At 42.7% G+C, this 17,390-nt stretch overlaps 1 protein-coding gene across 1 annotated transcript; it reads right to left on the bottom strand.

The window, feature by feature from the left end:
- Positions 1-932: 932 nt before the first annotated feature.
- LOC143513765 (uncharacterized) lies at positions 933-17,056 on the bottom strand. Its single transcript, XM_077004497.1, has 28 exons — positions 16,721-17,056; positions 16,416-16,451; positions 15,978-16,004; positions 15,824-15,883; positions 15,620-15,745; positions 15,444-15,515; positions 15,325-15,360; positions 15,180-15,239; positions 14,933-14,977; positions 14,532-14,567; positions 13,862-13,897; positions 13,711-13,767; positions 13,498-13,569; positions 12,826-12,897; positions 12,629-12,664; positions 12,422-12,502; positions 11,755-11,808; positions 11,591-11,644; positions 11,408-11,470; positions 10,303-10,365; positions 10,068-10,184; positions 8,246-8,323; positions 8,110-8,163; positions 7,947-7,995; positions 7,125-7,319; positions 6,241-6,303; positions 5,724-5,927; positions 933-4,889 (listed from the first exon to the last, which is right to left on the bottom strand). The coding sequence occupies exons 1-28, from the start codon at positions 17,054-17,056 to the stop codon at positions 4,876-4,878; spliced, it is 2,196 nt and encodes a 731-aa protein (XP_076860612.1). The 3' UTR covers positions 933-4,875.
- Positions 17,057-17,390: the final 334 nt, after the last annotated feature.

Below are 17,390 nucleotides of genomic sequence, written 5' to 3'. Positions count from 1 at the left end.
AAAATTAGTAAAAATGTACTACTATTTACTGTATACTTTTGCAATGTGGAGCGTAAGGTTTATCATTATTATCTGGAAGAGTCTGCAGCAGTAGACCAGAGTCTGTAGTTATAGACCAGAGTAGAGTCTGTAGTTACAGACCAGAGTAGAGTCTGAAGTTACAGACCAGAGTAGAGTCTGTAATTACAGACCAGAGTAGAGTCTGTAGTTACAGACCAGAGTAGAGTCTGTATTTATAGACCAGAGTAGAGTCTGCAGTTACAGACCAGCGTAGAGTCTGCAGTTATAGATCAGTCTGCAGTAATATATCAGAGTAGTCTGTAGTTACAGACCAGTCTGCAGCAATAGACCAGAGTAGAGTCTGTAGTTATAGACAGTGTTGCCATAGTTACTTTGAAACAGTAATCCGACTACTGACTACTGACTACTTCTTTAAAAAGTAACTCAGTTAAGTTACTGACTACTTGCTTTTAAAAGTAACTAAGTTAGATTACTTTTAGTTACTTTCAGCAGAGGCTGATCCCCCGCCCCTATAACATGAAAATGACTACCAGTTCTGCCAATACTCACTTTATTGACATGTATTTTAACCGGAACATCAAAAATGACACTGGCATTTGTAAACTTTTTCTTGAAATAGGCTTACATGTTTTTTAAATAAATAAATAAGACAGTCTTTCTGTTCAACTCCGCCCACTTACAGGGTTGCCAACTGTCACGCATTGAGACACACGCATTTGACTGTCTTCACACGCTTACGCCACACTTCCGATATCTCACGCCGAAAAAAAAATCCAGTTTATTTACCTCTGATCCACATCTATGATTCAATGAGTTACTAGTTCGATCTGGCGCCAACCACCGGCGATCGATCGATCGCGATATAATACTGAATTTAGTCAATTTTACACCCCGCCCGGTAACAATTTACGTTCGCCGCCAAGCCCCGGTTTTTTTTTTTTTTTTCAGGTTTGACGTTGTGTTTTTGAAAGTAGACAGCACTCTGTCGCCAGGACAGAGTGTACAACGGACCTTAATGTTGTCTTCCTTAGCCGAAATAAAATCAAAATAATGCCTGTATTTCCAGCTGCTAAAGGCGAACCTCTCCTTCCATCTGACTTTGGCGCCGCAGAGCAGAGATGACGTAACCGCGTAAGAAACGTGTAGCCAAAAAATAAGAATGAATAAATATAACCTACGTTCCCCCGAAATGCAGAAATAGTAACGCACGATGTTTTAGATAAGTAACTTTAATCTGACTACTAGTTTTTAAATAGTAGTTGCGTTAGACTACTCGTTACTGAAAAAAGTAGTCCGACTACAGTAACGCGTTACTAAGTAACGCGTTACCGGCATCACTGGTTATAGACCAGAGTAGAGTATGTAGGTATAAACCAAAATAAAGTCTGTAGTTATAGACCAGAGTAGAGTGGTCATTCATGACTTAATGAGTGTGTGTTGAGAGGCACTCGTGTGTGTTGAGAGGCACTCGTGTGTGTTGAGAGACACTCGTGTGTGTTGAGAGACACTCGTGTGTGTTGAGAGACATTTGTGTGTGTTGAGAGACACCTGTGTGTGTTGAGAGACATTTGTATGTGTTGAAAGGCACTCGTGTGTCTAGAGCAGGGGTCTCCAACACGTCGCTCGCGAGCTACCAGTAGCTCGCCACCCCTTTCCGAGTAGCTCGCCAAAGGGCCAATGAATTACATATAAATTTGTAAACCTAATTGGTTACATCGAGAAATCTACTTAAATTTATGTCCAATCAAAATTCACAGTTGTCCCTCCCCTTCTAACACTAAATGATTATTCGCCAATTATACAACAGTTAGTTCACAATCCGACTGGTTGAGAAGTGTTCTAACCCTGCAGATATGTGTGATAACAGCACGGTATTCTCGTTCTCTGTATCACTCCGCGGATGCGTTGTCAAGTAACGGCATGTACATATATTCACGATAACACACTCCCTCTCGTGTTCTATTTCTCAATTAGCTGCCAATCAAAAAGTTAGGCTGCCGTCAATATTGAATAAACCAGGGGTCACCCACGTCATGAGTCGCCCGCGGGCTTGTTTGCTCACTATAGTGCGAAGCGCTGCATCGTTTGTTTTTGCTACTATTATAGATTGTCCGCGGTTGCTAGCGGTCTTCCCGCTTAGCAATTGACACTCGCACACGCAACTTTCCAGGCATGAAAATCTGTCACCTTTCGGCGAAATTCGCCGTTTTGAAGTTGAAAAGGGTGACCTACGTGAATCGTGTAGATCCGATGAGTTTTTTGTTTTTTTTTTGGGGGGGGGGGGTCGGGAGATTATATGTATTAATTATCATATTGACTTAATAAGCAAACAGAGCACTTCCGAAATCGGCAATTTCAATGACAGTGGCCAGCAGTTTCCGCCCAGAACCTTCATAGAGGCCAAATTGCGTTTCAATCATACCAACGTTCTTCATTCATGTTATTCATTTACTGCTAAGCGGGACGAGAAGCAGGACCTAGTGCTACACCGCGGACAAGTCAGAAGAGCGTACATTTACCACTACATTTACCAGATCGTACATTTACCACTACATTTACCAGATCGTACATTTCCCAGTGGATTTAATTGGGTTATTAATGGTTTCAATCGTTTTCATATTTTGCGGTAAAACAAAGTTACTGCCGTTCGCTACAGCGTTGAACACTGTCAGATCTAGCCACAAGCTCTTGTGATAAATAGGTAGATAGATAGGCCTATTAAGTTCGCGTCAACCCCGTGTAGTTAACGGTGACATAAAATAAGAATCAAGATTTTTTTTCTCTAGTGTGTCTGTAGTTGTAACTGGTGAATCCAGGGACGTGTGAGGATAACATTCGCGCCAGGGCTGAAAAGATTGAAGATGAAGTTGTAAACGCTTGTCGTTTGAGTCTACCCTGTGCTTTAGCCCATGTTAGAAAATAAAAACACGTGAACCTGGTATTTTTACACTCATTTTCGCCGCTGATGTATTTATTGGTTCATTAACACGTAATGGTTTTGACTGAGGCATTTGGAATGGCGAAAGCGGCCTCTCGCGTTTAAGGATCTGGCTTCATACATTGAATCCATTGACATGACAGTCAAAGACCCCTGGTCTCTGTGTTTGAGGTCGAGTGGCTGCTTTCGTGTTTGCCCACAAGTGTGGCCAATATAGGACACACACACTGTTCAAAACACAAGTGTTTACATTCTGCTGCATGATCACACCAAAGGTGTGTGTCTCAAAACAGACAAAGACAAGCTGCCAGCATTACAAAGTTCACTACTGATATAACAGAAGTATTACAATGGCATGTAATGCTTAGTTGTAATTTTTCATTAAGCAGTTTTCAGTGAGGCTGACTAGGAGTTCACGTGTAGAAAGTACATGCTGTGTCATGGATGCTTCAACTCCTAGCCACAGGGTTAGGGCTAGGGTTCATGTGCTCATCTCCTAGTCTAGGGTTAGGGCTAGGGTTCATGTGCTCATCTCCTAGTCTAGGGTTAGGGCTAGGGTTCATGTGTTCATCTCCTAGCATGCCTTCCTATTCTCCTAGTGTTGCCAACTTCAGATCAGCCTGGGATTCCCCTAGAAACACAACGTGTCTTCAGACACCCAGCCTCACTGTGTCTTCATCTGGAGTGCTGCCCACCAACACGGCGCCCCCTACTGCTTGGACACAACGTGCCGATGAGACAAGCAAGCAGACCATAAGGCCAGCCAAAACGAGCTTATGTAAGACCAGAATGAAAATCAAAGTCAGAACAGGTACTGGGGCAACACCTTGTCTCATAGAAGAGAGAAAGATGAAAAGAGGTATTGAGGTCAGTGAGATGTGTAACTAAGGTGAAGTGACAATACAGGAAGAACACACACAAACACATACATACATACATACATACACACTCCCACATACACCAACACACCCACACACACACACATATGTTAAAAAAAGTTCTTTAACGATTTGGCCCCAGGAAGCACAGTGCAGACACGACTCAACAAACTCAGCACTGAAACACAGGATGAGGCTCACAGAGAACTGGACTAAAGCAAGAGAGAGGAGGGTCACGATGTTAGACCCACGCAGCTACGCGTGCAGACACGCACGCATGCACACACACACACACACACACACACACACACACACACACACACACGCACGCATGCACACACATGCACACACACGCACACACATGCACACACACACACATACACACCCAAATAATGCACACACTCCCATAACGGCATACACACTTTCTTTTGATGTAATGGTGCCTTACAAATAAACGTAATTCAGAAGTTATATATAACTGTTCATAACTGTAATATAATATAATAAGGCACCATTAGTGCAAACAGTAGCCCCAAGATATGCAGTAATAATGAACAGGCCACACTAAAGTAGTGTAGGAGGCCCACAGTGACCACGTCGTTTAATCAAGGTGGACTACTGTTCAAATGTGCATTCTATCCATGGTCTTCGTCTATAGGTACCACATAACTTGGGTTATAAACCTTGATATAAATAGTATATTCCTATTAATATAAACCAAGGACGGAAATGTAATGAATGCAGTAGTGTAGGCAATGCAACAATATTTAAATCTCAGATATGCAACTATTGATATAACCTGCAAATGTATGAAAATTAATTAAAATAAGTCCATAAAAAAAAAAAACACTCAAAGTAATTCCAAAAGGCTAAGAAATGCCAGCACGATGTACAGTAAACAGATCAGCTGCAAGTATACATGGAGACAAAATGTGACTATTACGGCCATTAAGAAAATAACAAAACCAACAATAACAATACTAAACATTTTAAACAAAAACATGTGGAATATAAACATTCTTGTTCCATGTTCTGCCATCAAGATCCAGCCCCTGAGGAGATAGAAGAAACACAAAGATGTTAAAGTGTAAAAATGCCCAGTCATGGAAACACAAAGATGTTAAAGTAGACATGAATAAGGGAGTCTAACCTTTCCTCTCTCTGATCTTCTCTTTACACGTCCTGCTATGGCAAATCTGCCCGTCATTCTTTATAACATATGCGAAGTCTTACCGTAGTCCGTTCTGATGATGTGAATTCTAACCGTAGTCCGTTCTGATGATGTGAATTCTAACCGTAGTCCGTTCTGACGGTGTGAACTCTAACAGTAGTCCGTTCTGATGGTGTGAACTCTAACCGTAGTCTGTTCTGATGGTGTAAACTCTAACCGTAGTCCGTACTGATGGTGTGAACTCTAACCGTAGTCCGTTCTGATGGTGTGAACTCTAACCGTAGTCCGTTCTGACGGTGTGAACTCTAACCGTAGTCTGTACTGATGGTGTGAACTCTAACCGTAGTCTGTACTGATGGTGTGAACTCTAACCGTAGTCCGTTCTGATGGTGTGAACTCTAACCGTAGTCCGTACTGATGATGTGAACTCTAACCGTAGTCCGTTCTGATGGTGTGAACTCTAACCGTAGTCCGTACTGATGATGTGAACTCTAACCGTAGTCCGTACTGATGGTGTGAACTCTAACCGTAGTCCGTACTGATGGTGTGAACTCTAACCGTAGTCTGTTCTGACTGTGTGGACTGATAACCGTACTCTGTACTGATGGTGTAAACTCTAACCGTAGTCTGTTCTGACTGTGTGGACTGATAACCGTACTCTGTTCTGATGGTGACTCTCTGGCTGTCTGTGGGGTGACGGTGATAGACTCGTTACCTATTTGTCCCAGCAGGACACAGTAGGTCTGGCAGTCGTGTTTTGTCTGGAAACGGTTTCTGTTCCCCCCGCAGCCACTGTACACGAATGGTCGGCAACGCCCGGAGCGGGCGTGAAAGTACCAGAGCAGCGTGTAGTCTGAGCAGTGTCCCTCGGACATGGGCGCGAGACACACCTCCCCCTCAGAGCCCACAGTGCCGCTCACTGAAACATGAGCAAAAACCGACTTCAAGCATGATGGCTTAATGCTAGCAGCTGTCTGACTGTTCATGGTACAGATCATGCATGTTCACAAAGACTACCCTCTCTATATAAATATATATCAGACACACAAATTCACACACACACGTTTAAGTTCTCTGCTGATCTTGTTACAAATCCAGCGTGCGTGTGTGTGTGTGTGTGTATGTGTGTGTGTGTGTGTGTGTGTGTGTGTGTGTGTGTATGATGTGTGTGTGTGTGTGTGTGTGTGTGTGTGTGTGTGTGTGTGTGTGTGTGTGTGTGTGTGTGTGTGTACCTGGTATGTTTCTGAGAGTGTTCCTGCGATGTCTCACGTCCTGCAGTCCCTCTTCTGTGACTCCTGCATGGCACAAACAGGTGAGTTCAGAACTTTATTCACCTGTTAGTGTTACATGCCACTCCCCTGGCTTCCTTATACATTCATATTTAACAAGTGTGCAGAGGTGTATAATCCAGGTTCAGAAAGTAAAAGCCCTCACCAGGATTTTGCTCAAGCTTGCTAGATTTTCTAATTAGTGCAATCCAGGTAAAATGAGTGGAATCAACACAATCCAGGAAGCCTGAGCAAAATCCTGGTGATGACTTTTACTTTCTGAATCTGGATTATACACCTCTGCAAGTGGGTGTGTGTGTGTGTGTGTTGGGGGGTGAGAGAGCCAAAGAACACTGAAACACAGTGACATGCCTTTTTTGATCCTCCACACACACTTTAAGGATCAATAATCGGAGCAGAAACAACAGCTGCTCTAACACAGATTCTGTCCTGTTCTGCTCCTCATCTTTGCTCATTTGACTTTTGACTTTTTTACTTGTACAGAAGTGAGTAACTAACACAGTTGCATGTTAGACATGAATATTGCTAATTCACTTTTCTGACATACTGAGGCAGATTTGCCACTGCCTGACCAAAGGGAGATGAATGTTGGGATGTTAATGTTGGGATGTTGATGTTGGGAGATTAATGTTGGGATGCTAACGTTGATTTTGGGATGTTGATTTTTATGTTGGGATGTTAACATGTAGTCCATGCTTGTCCACGATAGTCCTCGCATCTCTCAATGCTAGAATAAGTTGGCATGTGGTAATCATACCGAAACTAATTCACTTACCAGAGCTGACTGTGACCAAAGAAGTGCCGAGCTGATCATCAGGAGTGCTAACCTGTGATGTTTCTGTACACTAGCGCTGGCCCCTCAGGAGCTGGCGTCGTTTGCTCCTCTATCTCCACACCCATCTTTTCAGTGAGGCTGTGAATGGGAAGAGAGAGAGAGTCCTCTCTTCCCCCCTCCTCCAACTCCTCCAGAATGCTCCCTTCATCCGGATCATTGGTGTTCACGACAAGAAGGAAGTCTTTCCCTTGAGAAAGAATCAGGTATCACGAACGCTATCACACTCTCTGTGTGCTTTCTTACACCGAAGCAACTAAAATAAAAGATCTGTATGGCAAACTTCTGATCAGCGAGACATTTTTAGAGCTGGAAAGTGACTTTTTCTCATTTCAGACTTCATAATAAAAACACACAGTGTGGCATGTTTAATTTATTAATGGGTATATTTTTTTCTCGTAATGTTGTGTGTGAATGACTCGTGAAGGCAGAAAGCTTAGCAGTGTGTTCCACTGAGAGAACACACTCTGGCATGACAGATGGCCGAGCCCTTAGTGTCACCATACTGCAACAGCAGGGGACTCAGAGCACAGGACTGTACTTGGATAAACACAAATACATACCAATAGGCAAAAGTGTGCACATAACCCACCCAGTCCCTCCAAAACACACACGCACACACACACACACACACACGCACACAAACACGTGCACACGCACATGCACACGCACACAAACACACACGCACACACACACACACACACACACACACACACACACACACACACACACACACACACACACACACACACAAACACACACACAAACACACACCACACACACACACACACACACACAATGTTGTCCGTTAACTCACCACACTTTTCCACCACTTCTTTGGTCACCAGGTCCTTCACATCTTCTGCCTATGTGATAAGGGACAAGGGACAAGCTCTTACACCCAGGAGAACAGACGTTCCCCGGCTGGAGGACAGGAGGACCTCTGTGCTAGAACTGAGGACAGGGGTTCACAAACTCACCGTGAGTCCCGGTTCGCCTTTCTCTCCCTTCCTACCCTCTCCTCCGATGTCTCCCTGTGAGGAGAGCACACGCAGGACATCAGAGCGTGGCGCTGGGCACCATGTGGGGTCGGACACAGGGATGAAGAGAACTTACGTCCAGGCCTCTTTGTCCAGGAGCTCCAGGGAGACCTCTCTGGCAAAGCTTCCCTCTGCCTCTTCTGCCTGTCTCTCCCTGGAGATCCAGCACATGGCCCACACTTATACATCAGACAGCTAGCACTTTATAATCAGACACCTAACCGTTTATCATCAGACAGGTAACATTTTATAATCAGACACCTAACCGTTTATCATCAGACAGCTAGCACTTTATAATCAGACACCTAACCGTTTATCATCAGACAGGTAACACTTTATAATCAGACACCTAACAGTTTATCATCAGACAGCTAACACTATATAATCAGACACCTAACAGTTTATCATCAGTCACCTAACAGTTTATCATCAGACAGCTAAAACTTTATCATCATTCATATAATGATATATGTGGGTGATATAAGTAAGAGGTATGTGAGAAGTGTATGATATACCAGTAAGTGATATATGTGTGTAATATAAGTGTGTGATTTAACTGATATAAGTGAGTGGTAAATGTATGATATAACTGTGTTATATAAGTGTGTGATATAAAACAAATTTGTTGGCCTTTCACACCTGTACCATACTGAGCCACCACAGAGCACTACAAAGCAATATAACAAAAGCAACAAAAATAAAAGCAGTAAATAAAATAAACAAAAAAATAAAACAGTAAATTAAACACAAGTTGTGTGTAGCATCAGACATTTAGTTGTGCTCCGTACTCATCTCTAGATAAAGCACGTCTGTCTTTAGGAGGGATGCCTAATGTTAGGATGCAGTCAACATGAGGGTGTGCCAACATATGTATGGGTCCATGGATGGAATGTGATTGGACGAGACAGCTGTGATGTGATATTGAATGTGATTGGATCAGGCAGCTGTGCTCCTGAATGTGATTGGATCAGGCAATTGTGCTCCTGAATGTGATTGGATCAGGCAGCTGTTCTCCTGAGGCAAATGAGCCTACACCATGCTCAAATTTAGCTGTAGTACAGCTGTGATTCAGGCATGGTGCCTACACCCAGCAGGAAACAGCTGACAGTTGAAACAGGGGAAGACACAAACTCTTTAAACTCATCCTCCCTTCAGTGAGCGAGCGCAGTCACTAACTGTGTCCACTAGTAGGTCAAAATCCGGAGGCACCTAATTGCAGCAGCAGGGTTGTGGGTGGTAAGAATAGCTTGGCTATAAATGTAACTCTTGTTTAGTTACTGACATGTCTTCCATTATTGTGGCTATTGGGGATGATCTACTGACTACCCACAATCATATGATCTGTGTGCAATCATGCAATGCAGTGATTAGAAAGTACAAAAATACCTTCAGATACTCCAAAAGTAAGATAGCGAACATCACGAAAATGAGCCTTTAAGCTGAAATAAGCAATAAAAGAATGCCTGAACTGTTTTTACATTGTGGTAGCTCTCACTAAAATAGACACTTTCAGAAAGGAAAAAAAAGTTTGGAGACTGTAAAGGACCCTGTAAAGGATTCAGTAACTACACATTTAAACGGACAGATTTTGTCCTGTACTATGTCTCTACTATTAGGCAGACCTCCCTCCCTCCCTGTTTTGTGTGAACCTAGCCAATAGGAGGCTAGGCTGTGTGCTAAGGGGGTGTGGTTTGGTGGGTGTGGAACTGAAGGGAGGGGATGTATTCTTTATTTGACTAAGTGCTCGGTAACTAGAGCTTCAGAATTGATTAGAGCAGTTTAAGTCTTCTACAGACGTGGTTTGAAATTAACGCTGGCCAATGGTCAAATGCAAATACAAGGAAAATAAAGTACAATGCAAGACTTAGATCACTACATAGAAGCACACACATGAATACCTTTGGTCCAATTTCTCCTTTGGGGCCAACAAGACCGGGTCGACCCGGAGCTCCAATGGGTCCTGGTGGACCTTTTGAACCTTTAAATCCAGGGAAACCTGGAAATCCAGTAGATCCCTGCAGACAAAGCACAGGCCACACCACTGAGATCCATGTCTCTATGTCATAATAAAAGTATAACCATTTCCTCCATGACAAAACAAACAAAAAAACCCCAAAGAATTCAAATACTGACCTTCTCTCCATTTCTTCCTGGTGCACCATCAAGTCCATTCAGACCTGTATCACCTTTATCTCCCTAAACAATAACACAGTACCCTATAACTCATCATCTTTATAAACAATAACACAGTACCCTATAACTCATCACCTTTATAAACAATAATACAGTACCCTATAACTCATCAGTTTATCTCCCTAAACAATAACACAGTACCCTATAACTCATCACCTTTATCTCCCTAAACAATAACACAGTACCCTATAACTCATCACCTTTATAAACAATAACACTACCCTATAACTCATCATCTTTATAAACAATAACACAGTACCCTATAACTCATCACCTTTATAAACAACAACACAGTACCCTATAACTCATCACCTTTATCTCCCTAAACAATAACACAGTACCCTATAACTCATCACCTTTATAAACAATAACACAGCACCCTATAACTCATCACCTTTATCTCCCTAAACAATAACACAGTACCCTATAACACATCACCTTTATAAACAATAACACAGTACCCTATAACACATCACCTTTATAAACAATAACACAGTACCCTATAACTCATCACCTTTATCTCCCTAAACAATAACACAGTACCCTATAACTCATCACCTTTATCTCCCTAAACAATAACACAGTACCCTATAACTCATCACCTTTATCTCCCTGAACAATAACACAGTACCCTATAACACATCACCTTTATAAACAATAACACAGTACCCTATAACACATCACCTTTATAAACAATAACACAGTACCCTATAACTCATCACCTTCATCTCCCTAAACAATAACACAGTACCCTATAACTCATCACCTTTATAAACAATAACACAGCACCTTATAACTCATCACCTTTATCTCCCTAAACAATATCAAGACATTACCACTTGTGAATCATCCCATTTGTTTCTCCAAACACCATCAACACTTCAGCACTCATCCCATTTTAAGTATGCAACCAATGTCATTGAACGTCATTGTCAATGTCATTTTTAGGATTTCGCAGATCGTTGAGCAGAAATGGTTACAAAACTAAATTAATTGATTGTGTGAGCAGGATCATGAGGATCTTAGAGGAGATGGATTGCCTGACTTTGTGTCCAGGGAGCCCATGCAGTCCTGGAGTGCCAGGGGTCCCAGATGCTCCTGTGCTGCCCTGCGATTGACATTCGGGGGAATCTGATCAGTCTGCTTATGTGAATTAGAGTCACAACACTGAACAACTGAGTAGTTTTGTGTCTGCGGCAGCAAGGTGGAGGTATAGGTGGAGGAATACCCGGTCTCCATCTAGTCCTGCTCTGCCTATCTGTCCAGGTAAACCTCGGAAGCCCTGGAGAGTGGAGGGTGGAGACAAGTGTCTGGTTGACATTTACATTAAAGTGAAAACAAACAATCAAAACTGAATAGAATGGCAAAAGGGGGCGGAGCCTATGTATTTACCTTTTCTCCTTTGATGCCATCATCCCCTGGTAAACCATGCTCTCCTTTATCACCCTGTACACCAACACAGAATCAGAGTAAGAATGGCTTTGTGCCAAGATTAAGACATTGTAATTAATTAATCATCTCAATCTGAACAATCATAGGCAACAAATCAGACCTTATTCAACCTGACTTTACTGTCAGTTCTTAAACCAGCTAACCTGAAACAACATCTGTAGCCGGGTTTCCATCCAAACCTTTCGAAAAAATAATGCGCATATTCCAAGTTTCAGCAGAAATAAATGCGAATTAAGCCTTGTTTCCATTCATTACAGTTATGCGAATAAACTTTAGATCACGTGAGAGGACGCCAAACAATAGTGGTTCTGTACCAATAGTGGTACAGAACCACATGACTTGAGGCATGATACGTCATCGTTTATGCGAAAAACCCTTTTCCATCCAGTTTTTCCGAATTTTGGCGATGCGATAGTCTAACTTTTCCACCTCCTCCTAGCGTAAAAATCTTTTTGCGATATTTGGAGCTTTTTTTCGAATTTTGGTCTTTTTCCATCCAGCTTTTTTCATGCGCATTTTCAAAATGCGCAAAATCTCGGTGGATGGAAAACCCTCTTATTACAAGCACATTGACTTGAGGTCGAAGGTCAGCGATCTTTATTCTTACTCGGTCGCCCTTTTGACCCTGCAGGCCTATGTCGCCCTTGTCACCTTTTTCACCATTCAGTCCGTCTTGTCCGTTACGACCCTGGGACACAAGCCACCCTGTTAGCGTGCCTACCCACAAGCCCACAGAGACGCCCCTGCTTCAAATGTGTTCAAATCTGGAAACATTGTAAGTGAATAACATTGATGTTGTGTTTGTGAATCTCACCACCACACCATTAGTGCCCAATTCCCCTGGTTCTCCCTGCAAATGACAAACACACTCAAAGATTTTAAATTAACTCAGTGCCAGCAAACAAATGAGAAATAGCTTAAATAATACAACTGAAAATGTATTGAAAAGCTAAAACTATATATAGCTAATTAATCATAGATATTTCAGTGTACACAGAATAAAAACAGGACCTTCTGTCCTACGGGGCCTCGTGCTCCAAAGAGCCCCATACTTCCTTTGGTCCCAGGCTCTCCTTTCAAACCCTGCCAACAGCCACAGAGTGGTGGGTTAAACCATTATAATCACAGAGTGGTGGGTTAAACCATTATAATCACAGAATAGTGGGTTAAATCATTATAATCACAGAATGGTGTGTTAAACCCTCACAATCAGAATGGTGGTTTAAACCCTCACAGTCAAAATGGTGGGTTAAAACATTACAGTCACAGAATGGTGGGTAAAACCATTACAGTCAGAATATGAGGGATAAACCATTACAGTTACAATTGGAGGGTTAAACCGCACACCTCCTCCACTTTATCTGAAGGGATATTAAGATCTGCATGCTGCCTGGACCAATCACTGTCTCTGGTGACCTATTTATTTTAATCCACAAAATGCAGCACTGAGAGTTTTGTGTCATTTTCATCACAGTACTTGCAGGCAAACAAATGTTGGGAAACATTCAATAATGACCACAACAGCATCATCATAAAAGGCAGAAAGATGCAGTGGTAAGCAGTCATCAGTGAACTGGTCAAGCTGCAGTGTTCTGTAGTGGTTTGGAGTGGCAGTGGAGAGTGTACACTACACACAGTAGCTAAATAAACAAATAGATGAAGAAGTAAAAGCATATGTCTTACTTTCAGTCCGGGAGGGCCATCCTCTCCCTTCTCCCCTTTATCTCCATCAAACCCTGGAGCACCTCTGTCTCCCTACCATCCCACACAGAAGAAGAGCCAGTGTGAGCCTATGAGCTTCTCACCCATGTGATTTACAGCCCACATCTCCCACTTAACAGGAGACACATGCAGCCGTAAGAACATGATGAGTTCAGGGTTGGCCGGGTTTCTCACCGCATCTCCCTTTAATCCCTTAAAGCCACGTGGCCCTGGCACAGACAGAGGACTCCCCTGTGCAGGGACAACGACAAGAAGGATCAGGACCACAGCATGCAATTCATAAGTCCAGAGTGGTGTGCAGGTCACTTACGTAACTGTCTCTTACCTTTTCTCCTCTATATCCAGGCAAACCTTTATCACCCTGTGAAAGAGCAATGTTTGAGAGATTGACTAGGCTTTATTTGACATAGATATTAGGTAATTCTGGGAACATTCATGGTTCTTCAACTCTGCTCCTATGGTTCAGTTCTAAACAAACATATGAGACCAAGGTCAAGACTTTGATGGTGATACAACAAAGACACAGAGTGTGTTAGATAGGGCTTGTCACTAAAGAGTAGGATCTCCTGGAACAGAGTTAGCCATACCAGCTCTGTGTGATGACAGTTCTTGTACTATTTGTGTCATGACAAAAAAAAATTAGGGTGAGAAAAGATGAATGTTAGTCAGAATATAAATGAGCCCAGTGAGTGGTCTGGCATGAGTCAGAAGGCCAATGTCAGAGGAAGATGAGGGGCGTCTACAGCACGGCCTCGCTATGCCTCAGGCACTTCTGAGAAGACAGGCCTCTTTTAAACACACAGAAGACAGGTCTCTTTTAAACACACTGCTTCTATGAGCCTGTCATAGCAGCTGACAAGCCCTCAAACTCTGTTGGAACTGGGAAGATAGTCCGTCATTCGCATTAAAATTTAAACTTCTATCGTGAGGTGCCATAGAATTTCAATTGAAGTTGAAGTTTGCACTAGTACTTGTATCTTCAAAGGTCATCTTACCTTTTCACCTTTCACACCAGGGAGGCCTTTAGGACCCTAATTAGTAAGTGTTAAGGAAAAACAATACATTATAATTTTAAGAATGTAATTTCAATTTGTTCATAACATTTGGATAATTTGCTCATGTATTCATGAGCACTTTTGTCCATGTTGTGTGTTGTTGTCTGCATAGTTATTCATCATTGTCTCTACAGTTAAAAGTTTTTATATAAAATGACAACAAACATAACCTTTATTTTAAACTCATTTATCAAAGACTTCTAATTGAAAGTAGATGTTACATAATCTTATAAATGACCAATTATCATATGATGGATAACATGTAACATATCTAAAATAAAGACTTTTATTCTGCTTTTACAGCTTTGTGTAACAAAACCTGCCATAAACCCATCACTTACAAGAAGGCCTGGAGCTCCTCTGGTACCCACAGTGCCCTTGGGCCCCTAACATTATAAGAAATTCCACAGAGATACATTGTTAACATCATTATAGTAAGAAAGTATTTCAGACTAAGATGGGTCTACTTAGCACACAGGACACACAATACTATAAAATGCTACAATACTACAAAATTCTGCCTCAGGCACATTAAGCCTCAGTACAGTTGTACAGTGTCAACCACATTAATGTCTGTTCCTACGTTACCCTGCGGCCTTGAAGACCAGCCACACCTCTGTCTCCTGGTTCCCCTGGGATACTGTCACCCTTCAGATAACACACGGCAAGTTTATGAACATCGATTTCTGACCACAAGAACAGCCAACAATGTCCCAGCTAGGGGGACATGTACCTTGTCCCCTTTCAGTCCTGGTAGACCAGGTGGTCCCTGAAAAGATGATGATGAAATAAATGCAAGGTCAGTCTACCTTGTAAGCAAAGTCCAGTTCTTTCTTAGTGTAGCTACTGTACCTCCTTTCCTGGATGTCCAGGTGCACCCGGAGAGCCAGGTGATCCATTTTTCCCTCTTCTTCCTCTGTCACCCTACACAGGAATGAGAGAACTGATCAAACCAGCATCTTTACAGCCATTTCTACCAAGGATAACTAGGAATATGGGAATTATATCTGGAGAAAATGAATACTGACCTCTCTACCAGACTCCCCGGGGTCTCCTGACTGGCCTCTTTGACCCGGTGTTCCTGGGATTCCAGGGTTGCCACGGATACCCTGAATGCCTTGTGCTCCAGGGGGCCCTGGTTCCCCAGGTTCACCCTAAAATGAACATCCAGCAGAAACCTCAGTAGAGGAACTCACGCTTAATCAGCCTCTGTTAGGGGTACGAAGGGTCACCTTTTGTCCAGGAGCACCAGCTTGACCAACAGGTCCACGGTGCCCAATTCCAGGTTCTCCCTATAATAACAAAAATCACACAACTCTGGCAGTCAACAAAATGTCCCACTTGAACAATGCTAGCTGTCCGCTATCTGGTTCGAAATTAAATTACCTTTTGACCCTTCTCTCCAGTCTCCCCCTGTGTGAAATAAAAAGGCAACAGACAGGCTATATTGTGGGCTGTTTGTCATATCCAGTTATTAAATAAAAGTGAACAGGAGAAAAAGCCAGAAACATCTCCAAGCTTGCTGTTTGCTATCAGCGCTAGGATATTAATATTCATATTAAACATGATCAGCCATGGCTAAATAAAGATAAAACCCGGAAGACATCAAAGCTAGCGGTGTGGGACTGCTGCTCCGCCCACAGAGTGTGATTGACAGTAATGATCTCCCAACATGGTGAACAAGAGTGCATGATGTCACAAGTGTGGGTGGGACTGAACCAAATTAGGAGGCAAGAATGACCTAACAGATTACAACAATATAGAAAACAAAATTTAGCTATGAATTAGAAGGGGTGGGGGTGGGGGGGTTGTGAAATGAATCACCTTTGGGCCTGGTATACCATTTTCACCAGGAGGTCCCTTTAAAACACCAAAAAGCACAATTAAAAAATGAAAAACACTTTCACCACCTTTGAACAAAAGCTACACTGAAATTTTCAATATTCAAAGTTCCAGCCAGCATTCGGAAAAAAGAAAGACTTTTTCTGACTATCTGAGTTGTCATGTCATGTCAATGATTGTCATTCAATATTGTATTGTAGGTTGTGTTTTGCTGTATTTTATATTATTTCATTGATGGGCATGACTCTGTGGACATGGCTGTGTGGTGACCAAGCTGCAGATCCTACCTTTAGCACCTCATACTGGGAGATGTGTCTCAGATAGTCCTCCTGTCTGTCCACCTCTCCTGTCCTCTCTCTCTCTGTGATCTCCCACTGCATTCTCTCTCTCTCTCCTATCCTCTCTCTCTCCATCTCTTTCTCCACCTGTCGTTCTCTTGCTGTGACTGCTTCCCTCTCCAGCACCTCCTCCCTCTCCCGTTCCAGCTCCATCCTCTCTCTCTCCATCTCCACTCTGTCTCTCTCTCTCTCCTCCTGCCAGTCCAACTCACTGTCCTCGTATTCGCTGCTTCTCTCGTCATCCCCCTCACCTGAGCTCTGCTGCTCCTCTAACTCCACCCCCATCCCTCGAGACCCCTCCCCTGCTCCCTCTGTCCCCGCCCCCTCTGTCTCCGCCCACTCTGTTTTATTCTCCAGATCTGTCTGTACTACTCCCCTCTCTTCTTCACCCACTCCCCCTCTCTCTCTCTCTAGTTCAGTTTCTGCTTCTGTATCCTCATTTTCTTGCTTCTTTTTCTACAAGAAAAATAAAAAATTAAGTAACAACACAGCAGGGATATCTGAGCTTTGCTGAGGAAATCCTCATTTATTCATGAGCCTGACATACACCTACATTTAGTCTCTTTTTCTGTTTTGCACCAGATGGGTTCTGCAAAAAGACATAATTATGAGGTAAGGG

This window comes from Brachyhypopomus gauderio, chromosome 5 (genome assembly GCF_052324685.1).
Source record: "Brachyhypopomus gauderio isolate BG-103 chromosome 5, BGAUD_0.2, whole genome shotgun sequence".
Lineage (NCBI taxonomy): Eukaryota > Metazoa > Chordata > Actinopteri > Gymnotiformes > Hypopomidae > Brachyhypopomus > Brachyhypopomus gauderio.
The sequence above is the reverse complement of the archived record's forward strand: the minus strand, read 5'-3'. Positions and strand labels throughout refer to the sequence as shown.